At 49.0% G+C, this 18,962-nt stretch overlaps 1 protein-coding gene across 4 annotated transcripts; it reads right to left on the bottom strand.

Annotated features, from left to right (window-relative positions):
- Window positions 1-417: 417 nt before the first annotated feature.
- Stmn4 (stathmin 4) lies at window positions 418-17,818 on the bottom strand. 4 transcript variants are annotated; one of them, XM_075949607.1, is made up of 8 exons: window positions 17,702-17,818; window positions 7,370-7,460; window positions 6,124-6,219; window positions 5,475-5,555; window positions 4,927-5,135; window positions 3,976-4,167; window positions 3,281-3,333; window positions 418-1,018 (listed from the first exon to the last, which is right to left on the bottom strand). In XM_075949607.1, exons 2-7 carry the CDS (start codon window positions 7,380-7,382, stop codon window positions 3,313-3,315), a joined length of 612 nt encoding a protein of 203 aa, XP_075805722.1. In that variant the 5' UTR covers window positions 7,383-7,460; window positions 17,702-17,818; the 3' UTR covers window positions 418-1,018; window positions 3,281-3,312. The 4 variants fall into 4 exon arrangements, with proteins under 4 accessions (XP_075805722.1, XP_075805721.1, XP_075805724.1 ...); XM_075949606.1 differs by lacking the exon at window positions 3,281-3,333; XM_075949609.1 differs by lacking the exon at window positions 5,475-5,555.
- Window positions 17,819-18,962: the final 1,144 nt, after the last annotated feature.

The following is an 18,962-nucleotide window of genomic DNA, read 5'->3' as shown; positions in this document are numbered from 1 at the left end:
TTCCCACCTCAGGAACTGTAAGCAGTAAGTTTCTGCTGTTTACATATTGCCCTGCCTAAGGTATTTTGCTAGAGCAGCTTGCACGGGCTAAGATTTCTCTTCGTACAGTGAATCCTTTGGACTATAGTAGGATGTTAGTCGGGAGCTAAGAAAAGCGCTGTTTCTTTTTTCATCACTTCAATGCACTCCATCACTAAGGAACAGTCCACAAAATGGGTTTAAAAGGAGAGAGAAAAGAAAACTTCTAATAATTCCAATGTCTAACTTGAACTAACCCTCCTCACTCAGTGCATCGGATATTTAGATGGAAAAAAATCGAAGACACCTGCCATCAGATAGGGGGGAATCCAAATTTCTAGAACATTCCACCCATTTGCAAAGAGCAAATTCAGGAAATAAAGAGCTGGAGACTTGAAGTAAATGTTTCATTGGTCATGATGATCAAAAGATGACAATTAACACACACACACAGACCTTATACCACCCACTAAAGGGCAGGTCTCACTCCATCCAGATGGGCTTGTCCTGCTGGCCCTGCAGCCATTACCCCACCAGGACTCCGCCCTTCACTCTGAAATTCCGCCTCGGTTCTCATCTTCTCTCCACTCAGAACCTGGAGGCTGGTGTCCAGGCAGAGCCGTGAAAAGCGGGGGCCTTGGCCCAAGTCTTCAGTCAGTGGACAGTGTCACAATGTCCATGGGCTCATCTCTACCTCCTTTTCGACACTCTCTCCTTCTGTCCCCTCTCCCACCCCGTCATTGTTCCCCAGAAACAAATAGGATGGCTTCACTGGTCAATCTTTACATATACAAACACCAAAAGCAGAGGAAACGCCCCTTGGCCACCCCCCTCCCCCCAAACCCCAGTGCTGGGAGAGCAGCCAGCAGCAGAGGCTGCTGGAACCAGGTTGCTGTGGGAGCCGTCCGGCTGTCCTGGAAGCTTCCTTGGCCTCTGGGCTTTACCTTGAGGCCTCTTCCTTCAGCTCCTTGTTCTTCCGCACCTCCTCTGCGTGCTTGTCCTGGGAAGGAAGGGAGGGACAAGGGCAGGTCACACAAGGCTGCCAGGGGAGGTTAGAGGGCAAGAGAACGGGAAAGCAAAGGTTGGTAACCACAGGCAGAGCAGAGCTGTCGGCGAAGCCATCCTGAGAGGGGTGGAAGGAGGCAAGTAAGATGCAGGACACAGGTGTGTACGCCTACAAGGACACAGAGCCCATGGACCAGTGAGACCCCATATCATGTAGGACTCCGTACGTAGGCCCTTTCTACCTCCACTGATCACTCTGGCACTTGGAATGGCCGCTTGACTTGACTAAATATAAGGAGCCACTTGGAACAGCCAGTTTCGGGGGAATGGGAAAAGAATCAGCCCGTGGCCAGCATCCCTGACACATCACAGATGCGTTATTCCTCTCGCCTCTCTTTGGTGTTGTCTTAGACTACTAACTGAAGGTGGACTCTCGGGTTACATACTGACGGAGAACTGTTGGGAAATAGTGCTTGACTCCAGACAACAGACTCCCTTACACGTGTTGGGAGACAGCCTTCATTTGTTTCATAACAAAATCTAGCCAAAAGAATAGATTTGCCCTCCCATCCCATCCCCAGCCAGCTGTGGGACCTGCAGAGTTCGGCCAAAAGACAAGCTCTGCCTTGCTGTCCCCAGACAGCTGTGTGGCCTTAGCTGACTGTTTTATCTAACCAGGCGTCAAGTTCTTGGATCTTTCCGATGGGGATGAGGACGCACAGCCGGTTCCCCTCCCAAACTCTGACAAGTGTCTACTCATGGGACCACGCCACACCTGCCCTCCACATCATCCCAGCTCAGTAGACAAATATTTGGGTCCTTGCTCAGTGATCTGGTATTGCCACATCTGGATGGCAGAATAACATGTAATAGACCCACTAAGGCCACTAAGGTTCCTAGGATACATCTTCACCTACAAGTGTATCCCTCTAGAGGTCTTAAAATTTTCCACAGGCTGAAAGCAAGAGGCAGTAGGTCCGGTTTCAAACTCTCATGTGCATCACATGACCTGAAGCCCACACATTCCTCAGACTTTGCCTCTAGAGAGCCAGGTAGTAAGTCTGGACTGGATGTTTAATGCCTAGGAATTCTGGTCATAATACCCACACAGAGACAGCGTTGTTGATGCTGAAGGTATCCCTGGTCCGTGAACTGAGAGGTATAGTGGGAAACCCCGTGCTTAGCTCTCAACCTTGCCTCCTGCTTCCTTTTGTGAGTAATTACGAGTGGGGACCAAGGTCCCAGAGGAAAGATGTCCTGTCAAATGTCTCATCTGGCATCTTAACTCTTAGCATCTTCTTGCAGTACACAGCTGTCGTTCCTCAGATAGCCTTGTCTCCACCTCCAGCTCCACCTCTGTTTCCAAGGGGGTTGCTATGCAGAGCCCTAGGTTTCTGGCCTCTGCTTGCTTGGTCTCCAAAGAACCCCTTGCTGTTGCAAGCTTGTGAGGCAAAACTAGGATAATCTCTCCGAGACAGGCAAGAAAGCAGCTGCTTGTAGCTGACAAGGGGCCGAGGCCAGCGCTACTGTTCGTGTGCTGTATGCATCTCAGTGAATCATCTGACCTCAGGAATGGCTTCCTCATCTGAACTAAGAATGACGCCTGTCCTGCTTACCTCATAGACTTGTGATGACCGCATTGCAATAAAAATTAAGGAGTTTTATAAACAAACTCTAATACAATCTAGTTTTGTAACTTGTTTAGATTGGGTCTGTAAGCCTATAACTCTCCCATCCAAACTGCAGTTTTATCAAGAATTTGTCTTGGGGATGGAGCTGCGGCTCAGTTGGTAGAGCGCCTACCTTTGCAAACACATAGACCTGGGTTTAACTCCCAACACTCCATAAAACAGGCTTGGTGGCACACACATGGAGTCTCTGCCCTTGGGAGGTGGAGGCAAGAAGATCAGAATTTCCAGGCTATCCTCAGCTACCTACATAGCTAGTTTGAAGCCAGCCTTGGATACGTGAGACACGGTATGAGAAAGAAAAGGCGCTGTTAGGTTTTCCTACGGTATCTCTCATTAACCGCAACAGCCCTAAGTCAGACCCAGACTGTGTCCCTCCCGAAAGAAGGGAAGTCTTGCTGTCCCTTGTGGAATTGACTGGCAGAGCATGGGGCTGCCACCTGCTGGCCAACTCCAGAACCTGGGCAGCTCACATTCCTGGATGAAGCCAGATCTTTTCTAGTAAATGTTGCCAAGGGCCTGAGGTTCTAGGTGGGTAGGCGGGAAGGAATAAGGACCACGCTGCTCACCATGGGACGAGGCCACCGATCGGTCCCGGGAGTCACCGCGCAGCAGGCGGCTCCTGGAAATAAAACACAGAGCTAAAGCTTCCCAGGAGCTGCAGGAGAGACTGAGGCAGCCTGGGATTCAGAGAATGAGGCCAGCATGTCTTCCAGAGAAAGACACGGAGGACCAACCCCAGTCTCTCACACCTCGGATGCAGGTGACACTTTGGTTATTGACAAAGGCAGACTATTGGGGAAAACCGACTGTTCTCTGGCCCTTATCAAGAGCTCTGGGGAGAATCCTCTTTCCTGTGGCACTGGCAACCAAGCTTGTTGTGCCCCTGGCTCAGAGCCATGCTCAAGTTAGCATCTTTCATAAAGCCAAATCTGCCCATTCAAGGATGAAGCCAAAAGTGTGCAGACATAGGTCCCTCCGTAGATACTTGCACTAGACAGGCTTTCTCTAGAAAAGTAGGGTGCCAGCAAGCTCCTGAGACAGTCATAAACACCAGTTTTAAAACCCTAGGAAATCCCCCCTGAGGACACCCAAGGAATGGCGTATGCTTCTTGCCTGTGACTTCCCGAATCCTACCCCTAGAACGACGAGGACCCTGCCTGATGGAAACATTTCCATCCTGCAGAGGCTGCTTCCTGCAGAGTGATGTAGGTCACGTGTACTTGCCTTCCAAGGAGCCTCCTGCCAATCCAGGATCGCTTACCTTCTCTTGCAGCCGCTCCAACATGGCGGCCAGGTGAGCCTCCCGATTCTCCTTATTGGATTCCATCTTCTGGGCCAGCTTCTCTTTTGCCATCTTGATGAAGTTGTTGTTTTCCTCGATGGCTTTCTGGATCACCTCTCGCTCATGCTCCCGTTTCTCTGCTAGGTGTTTCAGGAGCTCCGCTTCCTGGTACTAGGGGAGCCCAAGAAAGAGAAAGACACTTTAGGGTGGATTTCTCCCATAGGGCTGAACAGTGCCACACCCAAATGAGATCCATCCCTGAACCTGGTCCTCTAGCCTAGGAACAGGAAGCAATGCCTCGGGACCACTTGCAAAGCTTTCCATCATCTTGGACTTTCTTAGCCCTTTTCTAAATAGCTTCAGAATCTTTTCTCTCATTTTTTGTTATTTGTTCTTTCACCCATTCATTCATTCACAAATGCTAAGTAATCTTATATTAACCTCAAGTCATTCATAGCTCCAGACACCCCAGGAAGGGAGCAAATAGCCTAGTAGACATAAATATGCTTCTTATAAATAACTGAAACCCAGCCCTGCCTGTGATAAATGCCTTGGAGGTAAAGGGAGGGGCCGCAGAACTCAATGGATAACTTTTTTTCTTAAAAGGTGAAAAAAACACTCATGATAAGATGGCATCTCAGTTGAGCCTTGAGAATCAACAGGAAACAAAGAAGTTGAATACAAGGTCAGCTGTGAGAGGAATGTGACACCCAAGCCACTAAGCAAACTGTAAGCTCACCCAGTGCACATTCATGGTCTTGTCTCCTTCAGGGTACAAGTGTCTCAGCCTACGCCCAGCATTCAGGATGCACTGTCTAAACATTCTCAGGTTCACTGTCCGTCCTTACCCACCTCAGAGACACTGCGTCGCTCCTCCTCCCTGCTCACACTGGGGTGAAAGGAAGCAAGATAAAAAAGATTTGCGCTAACCTTCCTTCGCTCCTCCGCTGCTTCTAGTTTCTTCTGAATCTCTTCTAGTGATGGGTCTCGCCGTCGGGGGAGGGAGGCATTAAATTCCGGCACCCCGTCGAAGGAGGGTGGCTTCAGGATGACTTCAAAGGACTGGCCCGAGGTGCACTTGTTCAGCTCAATGACTTCCATGTCAGAGATGACACACCAGTTCAGGTCCACGGTATCTGCTATAGAGGGCAGAATTGGGGCTGCTTACCCGCCAAGGAGCAACTGGGGACCCAACGAGCATGCACACATGCACACAGACACAGGGAAGCTGGGGTCCCAAGGCACACCAACAACTAGGCTTTGGGGGATCCTGAACACCGGACCCTAAGGCCAGCGACTTTGCCAGAGTAAGGTTTGGGGATCCCTGGGCAAGGATCCGAGGAGCTGCAGGAAGGCCAGCGGTTGCCGTTCCTCACTGGTGACAGACATCAGTTCATTTCACCCACCTCCCACCCCCAGTCCCTCCTTGCCCTGGTCCCTTTGATGGCCTGTGGACCTCTCCCCTGGCTCCCGCCTACCCTGTTCTCTTCTTTCTCTCCAGTCAGCACTGCCTTTCCGCTGGCTTTGACCTTTTCTCCTACACTGTCTCCCACACCAGCCTAAATGGAAAAAATGATCTCAGGTCATCCAAACACCACCTTTCTCATTGATGGACCAAACCCAACCCCTTCCTTGCAACTGGAAACAAAGAGATGACCTGACTGACCCCTGGCCACTCCTTGTGAGAGCGTGGCCATTCAGTACTCTGTGACAGGGTATGGGGACTCTGACATCGCTACTGTCACCAGGCAGGAAGTGCTCTTTCCACCTCGGGGCTGTTGGGAACATCTCTGTCTGTCCCTGGAAGTCCTGCTGAGCACACCAAGTTTTCTTTTCTGTTCTGTGTCTTTATGCTTGTCCTTGCAGCCTCTGTGGCATCAATTCATTCAAGGAGTGTGCAAAAGGGACCATAAAAGCAAGTGCTTCCAGAGGACCCAATCCAGACCCCTGGCTGCTACCTGGCACCCCAGGCCACATCCCCTGGCCTTGGACCCCCTCAGGCTCTGGGAAAGAAGACACACTATGACCAGGACAGTTTTACGAGATGGAAGGGTCAATGGGGGGCACCCACAAACACAGGACACAGAAGCCTCCGCCCTTCCCCTTCCCAGCCGAACCCCCGCTCACCTTCGTATTTGTAGGATGATTTATTCAGGGAATCAGACAGGAAGCAGGAGCAGAACAGAGACACCAGCGGGAGCTCCTTCATCTTCTCCTTGTAGGCTACGAGTGAGCAAACCAGTGAAGATGAGTTCCTAGAAACCAGCGCTTCCATGAGTCAGCCCAGGCTTTCTGGCTCCAAAGTACCCAAGCCTAGGCCTCCTCAGGCTTGAAATTTGACCTTCCAATTCACACAGCTGGCCCCATTCTTCCGTCAATACCAAATGCAAGTACCCTCTAGAAAAGACCCCAGGGGCCAGTGTCCCCACCCTGGTCCCCATCGCCATCTCCTACTTCCACCCAGGGACAGACCAGGTCCTCGACTCTTCATTCTGCTGAAAGTATTTGGCATGGCTGCCTAAAGGGCCAAGCAGTTAATATAGGGGACTTCCTGTTCTCTTTGGGTCCAGGCCTTCTCTAGAGGAAGTCAGATTGACAGTCTCCTTACAACTTCCCAGCACAGGAATCAAACCAGGGGAGTGGCTGTCCACAGAGGAAAAATGTCCACAGTGGCTGACAGCAGGAGTCTCTCTGGAGGCCACAGGTCATCATGGTAGCCCCTGCCAGCCTTCCCCACTGAACCTTGTTTTATGCACAACATGCGAGAACCCCGGAGAACCAACCCCACCACATGCTGGTGCTCATTTTCTCTTAAAAACCTGAAAGCCTAATTTCAACACTATGATAAAGATATTATTTTAAAATTTTAGATAATATGCAAATGAGCAAATGAGGAAGAAAATTTAGCTGGGATCCCACTCGACGCCCAGAAATGACTTTGCCTCTGCCTCGCCACCCTCTCTTCCTATGCATCTGTAGGAGCTCATGCACAGAGAAAGAGGCTGGGGACTGGCAAAATGCTTGCCTTGCGAGTCCAAGTTTTGATTTCTGACACTCCCATGTAAAAGCCACTGGGAGGCAGGAACAAGAAGACCCCTGGCACGCGCTGGCCAGTCAGTTTATCCGTATCAACAAATGTCAGGCCAATGAAAGAGCCTTTCTAAACACAGCAAGGTGAATGGATCCTGAGAAAGGACATCTGCCATTGTTCTCTGGCCTCTGCACGCCTGTGGACACACATATATGCCGTGCGCAAAAGTGTCACATGTACACATGCATCTCAGGACACAGGAACACACACACAGAGACAGACAGACAGGCAGGCAAATGGCTTGCACTATAGTGTCCATCACCGAGCGATGCATGTACCTACCTGCGAGGGTCATGGTGGCTGGAATCTGGTGATTGTGTTGACCGAAAGTCACAGCAAATGTCTATTGCCACCTCAGAACACGATCCCAACCCTGAAAAAGAGAGACCAGTTCAATTAACAGGCTCTTAGCATAAAGACGGCCCTTTTAAGCACCAAGGGAATCTTGGGGATACTGTATCTGCTATGACCTCCGTCTCCCCTCTCCAGCTTTCACTCCCTCCCCCATCCCCGATCTCCTCCACGTCTGCCCAGGCAGATTGAGTTCACACACCAAGGATCCCTTCACAACTAACTCGAGGCTTGTAAATATGGGTTGCCCCAACGTCACCTCTCAGGGGTATTTATCTGTCTCCCTGTGCAGGGTAACTGCCTCGGAGTACCTGGGAGATGAGAGGGAACAGGGCTCCACTGAGGACCAGTGGTGAGTGCTTGGCGTGGAGACTGCTTGGTATTTGTCCACCTTTGATGGTTACTGTGCCAGGGCAGAGTGATATGAGCCAAGAGACTAAGATTAATACTATATCCCTTCATCCTCAGGAGACACAGGGACTTGAAATCCTTCTATTTAGGTAGTGAGTCTATCCCCCTTCTAGGGATTAAGGCCCACATAGACAGGAGGTCCTAGGGGGGTGGGGTGGGGTAGTGGGTCCAGTTCCAGCCTCAAAACCAGACTGCTGCAGAGTTGATGGCAAGTGCCATCCTCCCCTGTCACTTTGCACACCTAAACCTTGTGCTCACAGTCTTTATTCTGCACAGACTTGCACTTGGGAAATGGGGCAAACTCTTCCCAGCACCCAGAACCCGGCACCTGGCACCCAGCAACCAGGAAACACCCTTCCTCTGCCCGCTGTATCAGGGTGGCTCTCCCCAGCCCTGTTTGTCAAGACTGAGAGAGAGTAATCGAGCACAGATTTGAAGCAAAACCCAGCTGCCCTTAGAAGACTCTGTTGTCCATTTTCCAGCCAAAGGCCTTGCCAAAGCTTTCTTCTGCCAACATAATAGGCCTTTCTCTATAGTGTCAGGCTGGTCCTGATGGTACCAGTGAGTCCCTGAATATGGAGACAGGCCTGGTGCCTGGGGACAAAGTCCTTGGTCATGAGCCCAGCATTCATTCAGGTCCAGGGCGATTGAAGAGGAGATTGACTAGATGAGAAATGTTGGCCGGGGTAGGCAGAGACCTAGGATCTTGATCGATAGGTCAGAAGGGGAGGTGGGAACAGGGAGAAGAGGAAGAAAACACCCATCCAAGAAAGAAGAGGGATGAGCAGGTGCAGTCATGTGGGGGCATGTTCTTGGTTTGAGCTGAAGTGACAAGACCCTAGACACATAAAACACTGTAAATTTTCTCCCAGTCGATCCTCACATGAGCCGAAGTTGTACCAACAAGGCGGATGCCATCATCTTTGGAATCAGAGGAAGAACCTGCAGCTCAGACATTAAGACACCTGCCCAGGGTCACAGAGCTCTAAAGGGATCCGCCTGGGTCCATACCCAGAGCTTCTGAATTATAAACTCTTCCCTGGTGACAAATGGAAGAACAAGACTTCTGCTACTTGTCCCTCGTGGTCTCAAGGACACAGAAAAGGCCAGTCTAACATAGAGATGGGAGGGGATTAATTTTTTCCAAGTATCTACACACCTACTTTCCATATGGGAAAACCTGGGCTATGAGTCATTGGAACACAAAGAATGTTGGAGAGCCAGTGAAAGACCAGGGCAGGGATTAGGGGAGGTGACAGAGTGACAAGAAGCTTGTCACAGATCTCAGCCCTGGGAGGTTCGAGCCTGCACAGTTAAAAGTCACAGACACAGAGCAGTTGCTTCGTGAAACACTCACTGTACGTTTTACAGTAGCCTTTTGGAGGGGTAGAAATTCTCATAAATGAAGGGATCAAGGCTCAGAAAAATAAGGTGACCTTTTCAAGCCTGTTCGGTTCCCTGGGTTGAATAAGGAGCATGCATATACCCTAACATCGTGAATGTGCTTTTACGTGAAGAAAACAAAACATTGCAGATGTGATTGATAACGTCAAGATGAGAGAGAGCATCCTTGATGACCCAAGTGCTTATGTGTGAGGACAGAAGCAGAGACCAGATGATGCAGCCACAAGTCAAGGAATGCCTAGAGACACCGAGCTGGAAAGGGCAAGTAAGGATTCTCCCTAGAGTCTTTTGACAAGGTGGTTTTGAACTCATAAACTCCTGCTATGTGGTAGGGGATATGCCAGCTCCAATAGTCTCAGTACATGATAAACCCATGGTTCTTCTACTGAATCTCAACAGCTAGTGTTTATACATAGCCATTTCTATTGTAGTCAAGACTCAAGAGGCACTCTGAGAAAGGCAACAGAAGACACCATAGGCAATGCTTTCTGGAGAGAACAGCAATACAAAGCGACTTTAAGCCCCTGGGGGTGGCAGTCACAGTAGGGAGCCTGGCTTTCCCCATTATTAGCTTGTGGAATCAGTGCTTGGTGGCAGCTAGTCAAACCCACCTCTCCCAGCCCTCTGCCTGTGGTATGGCTCCTGCTCTGTAGCTGTGGTCATACCATCATGTCGTAACAGCACACAGCCTAGAGGTGGGGACCACGGGGTGTGCCAGGAAGAGAAGTAGGGAGTGTTACACCACAGGTCAGAGCACAGAATGCTAGAAGGCATGGAGGCAGGAGGAAGAGGCAATGGTGGCCAGCAGAGGGGAGAGGCAGAGCTCACCTATCAGGAAGAGTCATTACCCATGACATCGGGCATTTGAGCATCAGAAGGCAGCCCCAAAGCTAAGCACCCCCCAGGCCCATCCCAAGCCTCTTCCCATTCTTGCTGTTAAGGCAGAGGCCAATCCCAGTCCTTCAACAGCCTCTAAGGAAGACAGCAGGAAACTGGCTTCACACCATGTCTTTAGAATCTAACATTATGGCTAAGAAGTGTGTCTGGTCATATCAACTTAGGGACAAGACTAGGAGGGGTGACTGAAAGCCATGGCCAAGGTCAGAGTATTGGGGACCTGCCTAGACTGAGTCACACCCAACGCTACTGCCCCAATTATAAACTGATCCCCACACAATGCCAGTATCTAAGTAACTGTATGGAAACACAAATAATCTCACTTTTCTGCTGTTGGATTAAAACACTAACATCTTTATAGAGTAAATCTGTGAGCATCCAAGCAACAAGGCAACCAAGAACACAATTAGACACACACGTGAAGCAAATTAAGTGGGTGTGGTTGATGGTGAAGAGGCAGCGCCAAGGCTGAGGACTGGAGAGGAACCTTCTAGCTGGAAGAAAAATGAAAAGATAGATAAAGTGGATAGATGAAGTCCTTCTCATGATACCAGAAACCAGGTAAACAAGCAATTGCAAGGCTGATAGCTCCCCATGAGGGGCATCTGAGACCTCCTAGTGACCGCTAGATGAGAATGGTTTGGTGAGAAGAAGCTAGGTTGGCCCAATATACTGTGTTGCACTTGACTACCCAGACTGACTCTGCCCGAGATGTCAATCCTGGGTTCACTGGGGACAAGGGATCTTGAGGTTACACGGTGAGCTGTTGGTAGAGGAAAAACCAGAATGTAAGGTCCTGGGGTCCCGTGTGTGAGCCTTTCCACCTTTGTCCTGGGTCCCTTTTGCCTTCTTCAATGGGACAACAGCCCACACTGGACAGAGCTGCCCTCAGTGTAGAAATGGGTTCCTAGAAGGGACACCGTTGTAGGATATTGTGGCAGCACCAAGGCTCTAGGCTTTCTGGGATCAGCTAGTGACCTGGAACCACAGCAGTGTGCTGAGTGCTCCAGAGAGATGTGGCCGCTTACCCTGCATATGTCCAACCCTGGAGTGTCTCGAACTGCCCACCCAGGGGGCAGAGTGGATAAGTACTTTGTTGCTGTGATAAATCCCTGGCTATTGCTACTGGACTGTTTAGAGAAACCCACATGGGCTGTTTCTGAGGGATCAGCAGTTAATGCGTGTCCAAGTGGTTTAAATAGAGCTGTCTCTGGCAAGGGTTCTAAAAGACAAATATAGGAATTCTGGCACCCATTCAAGATGGGAACTTCGTGGGCGTGGGTGTAATGAATTCTAGCCTAGCTCCTCTAACCACAAGAGTGCAGGAGAGGCCATTTCAGGCTGACACTCTTCTACGTCCTGATTCCGTGCGCTGCCATAGAGGCTTCATGTAGCTTCACTTTGGGCTGAAGTCATGCTCCCACAGAGGAACCTTGTGGTTCCTTGTTTACTTCCTGCTGTCCCAAGGCTCTGATTGTCATTGTGTGTTTTATTTGTACTTAAAAATCAAATGGAGATCATTTATTTTTTTTCACGAACGTGGTTTTCATTCTTTCCACACTATTTATTGAATATTTAACGCTGTGCCAAGCTCTTTCTTAGGTACCAGAATGGCCAGAGATTGTTTGGTGCTGGAAAGAAACTGAGTGGTGGGACCTCTGGGAGTTCTACAGGGGCACTGCTGGCCTCTGGCAGATTCGTGCAAAGCCTGATTCCTTAGGGAGACAGGGTGAAAGCACCACCAAGCATAGACAAGTAGGCCATGCAGAAGGGACCTGGTAGAGAGAACACAGTATGAGTGACTGGCTTTGGAGACTGTCACTGGTGAATCACCCGTTGAGGGCTTCCAAAGGCTCTGGTGGGAAGCGCTGCCAGGCTCTTGGGTCAAGAACTCCTAGAGAGTGCATAGCATAGCAGATGTCAGAGGAAGTCTCAGATGGCTTCCAGGACATTTGCCCAGTTTACAGCAGAAGCCTGGAAACCTGAGTCTGCAAAGGCCTCGAGAGCTCTCGCAGCCCTTCTGAGAGGCAAGATGGGGATGGGAAACCACAGCCAGAAAATGTACAGCCCCAAATAATGTGCTGTAAAGGGACATCTTGGGCTATTTTTATTCCCAGTTCAATACATGCAGAGAAATCACTGCCAGAAGTCAAGTCCAGGGCAGGAGTTTCCATTCAGGCATGCAAGCTGAAATGCTGGGAGTATGGCCCAGACACACGTTAAGGCCCAAGAGTCAAGGACACTTGCAGGCACCTGTGCAGGGAGCAACACGCATGTCCTCATTCCTAACAGCAGCAATGCAGATGTTACAGAGCATTCATCAACACACACCACTTTGTACCCAGTGTGTACCCATTCACACCCCTTTATACACAGTGTACAGCCATACACACCCCTTTTACACAGTGTGTATCCATTCACACCCCTTTGTACACAGTGTGCACCCATACACACCCTTTGTACACACTGTGTATCCATACACACCCTTTGTACCCAGTGTGTACCCATTCACACCCCTTTATACACAGTGTACAGCCATACACACCCTTTGTACACACTGTGTATCCATACACACCCTTCTGTACACAGTGTGTATCTATACACACCCTTTGTACACAGTGTGCATCCATACACACCCTTTGTACCCAGTGTGTACCCATTCACACCCCTTTATACACAGTGTACAGCCATACACACCCCTTTTACACAGTGTGTATCCATTCACACTCCTTTGTACACAGTGTGTATCCATTCACACCCCTTTGTACACAGTGTGCACCCATACACACCCTTTGTACACACTGTGTATCCATACACACCCTTTGTACACAGTGTGTATCTATACACACCCTTTGTACACAGTGGATATCTATACACACCCTCTGTACACAGTGTGCATCCATACACACCCTTTGTACACAGTGTGCATCCATACACACCCTTTGTACACAGTGTGCATCCATACACACCCTTTGTACACAGTGTGCATCCATACACACCCTTTGTACACAGTGTGCATCCATACACACCCTTTGTACACAGTGTGCATCCATACACACCCTTTGTACACAGTGTGCACCCATACACACCCCTTTGTACACAGTGTGTATCTATACACACTCCTCTGTACACAGTGTGTATCTATACACACCCTTTGTACACAGTGTGCATCCATACACACCCTTTGTACACAGTGTGCATCCATACACACCCCTTTGTACACAGTGTGTATCTATACACACTCCTCTGTACACAGTGTGTATCTATACACACCCTTTGTACACAGTGTGCATCCATACACACCCTTTGTACACAGTGTGCATCCATACACACCCCTTTGTACACAGTGTGTATCTATACACACCCTTTGTACACAGTGTGCATCCATACACACCCTTTGTACACAGTGTGTATCTATACACACCCTTTGTACACAGTGTGCATCCATACACACCCTTTGTACACAGTGTGTATCTATACACACCCTTTGTACACAGTGTGCACCCATACACACCCCTTTGTACACAGTGTGTATCTATACACACTCCTCTGTACACAGTGTGTATCTATCATACCCTTTGTACACAGTGTGTATCTATATACACCCTTTGTACACAGGGTCACATGGCATTAACTTTGCACATAGGGAACAGAGACTCTTCACTCCTGAAGGCTACCACTCTCCTTCCTCCTCTCAGAACTTCCCTCTGGGGTTTTTCTACCCCACCCCCACCCCAAGTTTATCACATACTTAGAATCATTTTACCCTCCTTGAATCCTGCAATAAAGACACCAGACAGCCATTTACAAGATGATCATCTGGGGGGAGGGGCGAGGAACGAGCAAAGAAGAAAATACCCTTCCCTGCCATTTTTAAAAAAGCATTTGATTTTGGTTTTGTGGTGGGGGTTGTTTTTTGTTTTTATAATTTAGACTTTTACATTCTAGACCCAACAGGAAGAAGGAAGCCATAGAGATCTATGCACGCACCCACACACATATGTCCCTCCCCATCTCCCCCTCTATCTCCCCCACCACACTCCTACACAGGCACATTGCCTCCTCATTCAACAGAGTCAGATCCAGGAGTCTCTTCCAAAGTCTCCTCCCACAGTGTCCTACTGCCTGACCGTGTGGACAGTAGTGGATTGGGGAAGGAGCAGAGAAAAGAGACAGACCCAAAGGGGCAGAAGCCTGAGTGTGACTGGCCTGACTTGTGACAGCCTCCACAAGGAAGGACCTGGTACAGAAGGGTATGGGACAGAGCGCTGAGTCTCTGTGGATTGTCTGGGGGACTGGATCTTGAAGTCCTGGCCAAGTGGGACACAAAGACAGGATCTTTGTGTTTCAGGGAGAAAAATAAAACCAGGTTCTCTTTGGTGATGATCTTGATGATTCAGTATCCAGGTGTTTAAAATCAAGACCACAGGTAAATTTGGGTTTTCCCCTTCTCTCTACATGGCTAGCTTGGTGCAGAGACCATTCCCTCTCCTTACCTTCTCCCACTTGCTCTGTTTTCCTTGTCCTATAGTCTGCCTTTGTTGTTCAACCATCTTATTCTCTGTATCTGTTCATAGTCTCTGATGCTCGGTTTTGTTTTATTTTGTATTAAACACTAGCAACTAAACCTAGGACCTTGTGCCTGGTTCACAGCACTCTACCTCTGAACCACATCCCTACAACTTCATCCTTCTTGATTAAGCATCAGCCAACCCAGTTCCCTCCTAAAAAGCAAATGTGGTTATTTATTAAATGTCCAAACCTAAGTGGAAGACACTCCCACTTCCCAGTTCCCTTCCTCCTTTCTTATCTGTGAAAGATACATCCAAAGAGGTTCCTGGCATGTCTAGAACCACAGACAATGCTGAATTATCTAATACACCATATCTCACTTATATATATATATATATACTTCTGATAAAATAGAATCTATACAGAAGGCACAATTAAAGACCAACAACAGCAATTAAAAAATAAAGCAATAATAACATTATATTGGTAAAAATTTATTTCAAATTCCTCAATTGTTTTTTTTCCTGGAAATTCCCATTTAGTATTTTTGGATGTAATGGATCTTGGGTAGCTGAGACAAAGGAAGGCAAAACCGTGAATAAGGGTGCGGTTGTGGTATGTCTGTTCAACAGTGTTCTGAGTGTGCATGCTATAAGGTCAAAATTCTCTAGTTCTAGGAATCCTTCAGAACATGGCATTGCCTTTCTGGTTAAACAAGACTGAGATTTCCTTGGAACTTTGGGTCACTTATCTGGTGCCTGGGAACAGGGGCACACCATCTGCAATATGGATAGAAACCGGAGAACTGCATACCAAGTAAAATAAGTCAGAAAATAATGAGTAGGTCCCTTGCTAGGAGGCGCCTGGTGGAGACACATTCGAAGGTGGAAAGTGAGTGAGGGGTGCCAATGGGGCAATAGTGGTAAGGAGTGGGACTATAACAGGTCCACTGAAGGTTGGGTGGTGGCGCACACCTTAAACCCCAGCACTGTTGGCGGAGACTCTGTGAGTTCAAGTCCAGCCTGGTCTACAGAGTGATTTCCAAGACAGCCTCCAAAACTACAGAGAAACTCTGTCTAACAAAAAAAAAAAAAAAGAAAAATACACCTAAACATTGCATGGACAACATTATTTATTATTCACTTAAAATAATGAAGACAGCCAATTTTGGTGCTGATTACATTTTGCTACAATTAAAATTTTTAAATAAAAAAAAGTTCAGCCTAGTGAATTTTCCATGAATGTGTAGGCTTGGGGCTGGAAGAGACAATCAAAAGTCACTTAGCCTAATGATTCTCAACTATTTATTGACTGGAATCCACAATAAAAGCTAGATTTTATGTGTGAGCCAACATATGAATACCAGGCCAGGAGCATACATGTGTATTTGAATAGAACACACACATATATAAACAAATACACACCTAGTCAAAAACACAGAACTAAAAAAGCACAAGAAACACTAGCCATTATACAAGGTATGTTTTTTTCCTACTCTGTGCTGTCTAATTTTATTTTTTTTAAATATCAGTCACATTCTACAAAATAGATTTTGTTACCCACTAGTTAGGTTTCAGCCATGGTTCAATGGCCCTGGTCTGGATTAACCTCCACAGCCATACAGAGATGTCCAGGATGTCTCTCTGGCACGGTCATCCAGTTTCCCCTGAATGCCATCAGTGAAAGGGATCTCACTTTCCACAAGGCAGCAGGCTCTGTGATGAACCTCCCTAGCAGGTAAAGCCCCAAGTCACTTCCCAGTTGTTCCAGATGTAACTGGGTGGAGCTGGGGAAAAGAAGTCTGGGACCAGGTTGAGGGATCCGGGCAGCTGGGGAAGGGACCGAGAACACAGCTCTATCTGCAAGGCAGGGAGCAAGAGACAAGGGCAGGGGACTGGGAGGTCGCGACTGTCTTCTGGGTGTGCACTGACCTGCCCCCTTTGCCTTTGCTCCCCTCCACTGCTGTCATATTTCCACATCTGGTGCATGATCTCATCCCCCAAGCACCCACCTGAGGGAGAACTCTCCTCCTTGAGGGGCCCCAGCCTCAGGGGAGACAGATTCCACCACATTCCATCTCTACCCTTTGCCCCTCAGAACTCCAGCAGGTCATTGCCAGGTCGTCCCATACGCTGTCCTCTTGGTGTTGGGACCTAGGGTATCATCCCTGCCTGGGGTCTTCAGACAGGATGGCCTAAGGCTGTCTGACCTGTCCTCTAAAGTATCCCCCCAAACTGTCCAGGTTGAGAACCGTGGGGCTCCTAGATACCTGTGATCCTGGGAGAAATAAAACAAAGACAGCACTGCCACGTGGGGACACAGCTCTGTGCTGGACATCAGAGCTCTGGATCCGTGGATGGGGAGAAAAGGGGAGAAAAGATGCTAAAATTCCTTCCTGGGTTGGTGGGCTAACTGTAACTGATCAAGGATCAGAGAACCTGGGTGTGGTCCTACAAGCTTGCATTCTCTGCCTTAGAGCCAGTGGCGGAGCCAGTTAGAATTAGGTTGACCTCAGGGTGGGGCGGGGCAAGCAAGAGGGGATGATCTCACTGTATCCTTAAGGCGGAGAGAGAAAAAGTAAGACTGCACGGAGGTAGAGGAGAAAGAAAAGACAGAGCCAAAAAAACAAGAACAACAATGAAAAAAAAAAAGATGAAAATGGCAAAAGCGGAGCTTCTTCAGCTAGACTGGGGTCTTCATTCGGAACAGCCTCAGAGGAAGCTGAGCTCCAACAAACCTTCCTCTCTCAAAAGCAGAACATCTTTTATGCAGAAATAATTCAACATAAACCTCCGACATGTCCCACTCATTTGGAACGAAACCGACGTCCAGAGCCCACCGTTACCCCTCTTTAAGCGGCATCAGTTTGCCTCACCCTGCTTCTCCCTCAGGATTTGACAAAGTTTAATCGACGGAGTGAAGCCAAAAGCAACACAATAGACACCAAGCCCCTTCGCTTCTCCCCCTCTCTGGCTGCTGTTTTGTTTCTTTCTTTTGTTTGAAAAGCCCTCCGATTATCCGCATCTGAGTTCTACTTACCTGCAGTCCGGTTTCCGAAGAGAGCTGCTCTCTTCTCACTCCCTCAATTAGTGGTACCCTGGGCTTCTCTCAACATCAGCACCACTGCTGGGCTCTCGCCATGACATCACCTCCGAGCTCCCTGATTGGCTAGCAGTGGGTTGCTTGGCAATTGGACGGTCTCCTCCGGTGGAGCAGGGATTGCCTGAGTGAGTAACTCTTAGCAGGCTGGGGAGTGGAAGATGATGTCAGACAAAGAACCTGCTTTCCCCTGCTGCCTGTGGGGCTGGGGAAGCAAGGGGGGCGGTGAGCATGGCCAGGAGGCAAGAGAGAGGGTGTGGTACCGCGAGGTGGGGGCACCAGCACAGCTTGCAAGCTAGGGGAAGGATGAATGACTTGAATCTTTAGCTCTTCAGATCTGGAGGAGGGAGAATATGGAATCTAGAGGAGCAATAGGAAGAACAGATGAACCCTAAAAATAGCCCCCCCTCAGAGAACTCAATGCCTGTTCACAGCTCCCTCAGAAGAACTGACACATGGGAAGCATGCTTTATGTGGCGGGGAAAGGCTGCAGAAATCCCAGGTCCAGGAGTGAGTGAGGGCTTCAGCCTTACAGGTGTCCCAGGGGAGCAGGGTTTCCCTCTGGCCTCCCTCAAAAACACGTTGCTCTGTCTCTTCTGCAGAATCTACCTAGCGCTACTGTGCCCTTGCAGGCCACTCAGTCGGCCTGAGCCAACCAGAGAGAGCCACAGGTAGGAAATTAAACTGGAGACCATTATACCAGGTGGATTCCTGGAGGGCAGCGACAGGTCACTGGTGGTGGCTTTCCTCGGGGACTTGGGGACTGAGGGAATCCTCTGTCCAGATCCATCAGCTGCTCACACACTGCCTGCCAGCACAGGCACAGTGGGAAGGACAGGCACCCTGTGGAGCAAGACACTCCCTCCAAGTGCCTCTCCCTCTGAAGCCCCTTGCCATGCATTCTCAGCCTCCGGTCTGCACACACTACCCACCTAGCCTTGTTTCACTCCCTTTTCTTAGAAGGGTGTCATATTTGGTTGTAGGATGTGCAAAATGTAAGGTTCACTTTCTCAACTATTTACAAGGAGACCGTTCAGCGGCATTGTACAGCTACCACATTGCGTAAAGACTGCCCATCTTCAGAAGCCTTCCGTCCCTCCTAACTTTCATCCATAACCTTAAGCCATAAATCCACCTCTCCCAACCTCTGTCTTCTATGCCGCCAACAAATCTACCTATCCTGTGTGCCTAGTGTGAGAGA

The sequence above is a fragment of the Microtus pennsylvanicus genome, chromosome 15 (genome assembly GCF_037038515.1).
Source record: "Microtus pennsylvanicus isolate mMicPen1 chromosome 15, mMicPen1.hap1, whole genome shotgun sequence".
Classification (NCBI taxonomy): domain Eukaryota; kingdom Metazoa; phylum Chordata; class Mammalia; order Rodentia; family Cricetidae; genus Microtus; species Microtus pennsylvanicus.
Note: the sequence above shows the minus strand (reverse complement) of the source record. Positions and strands in the feature narration are given on the sequence as shown.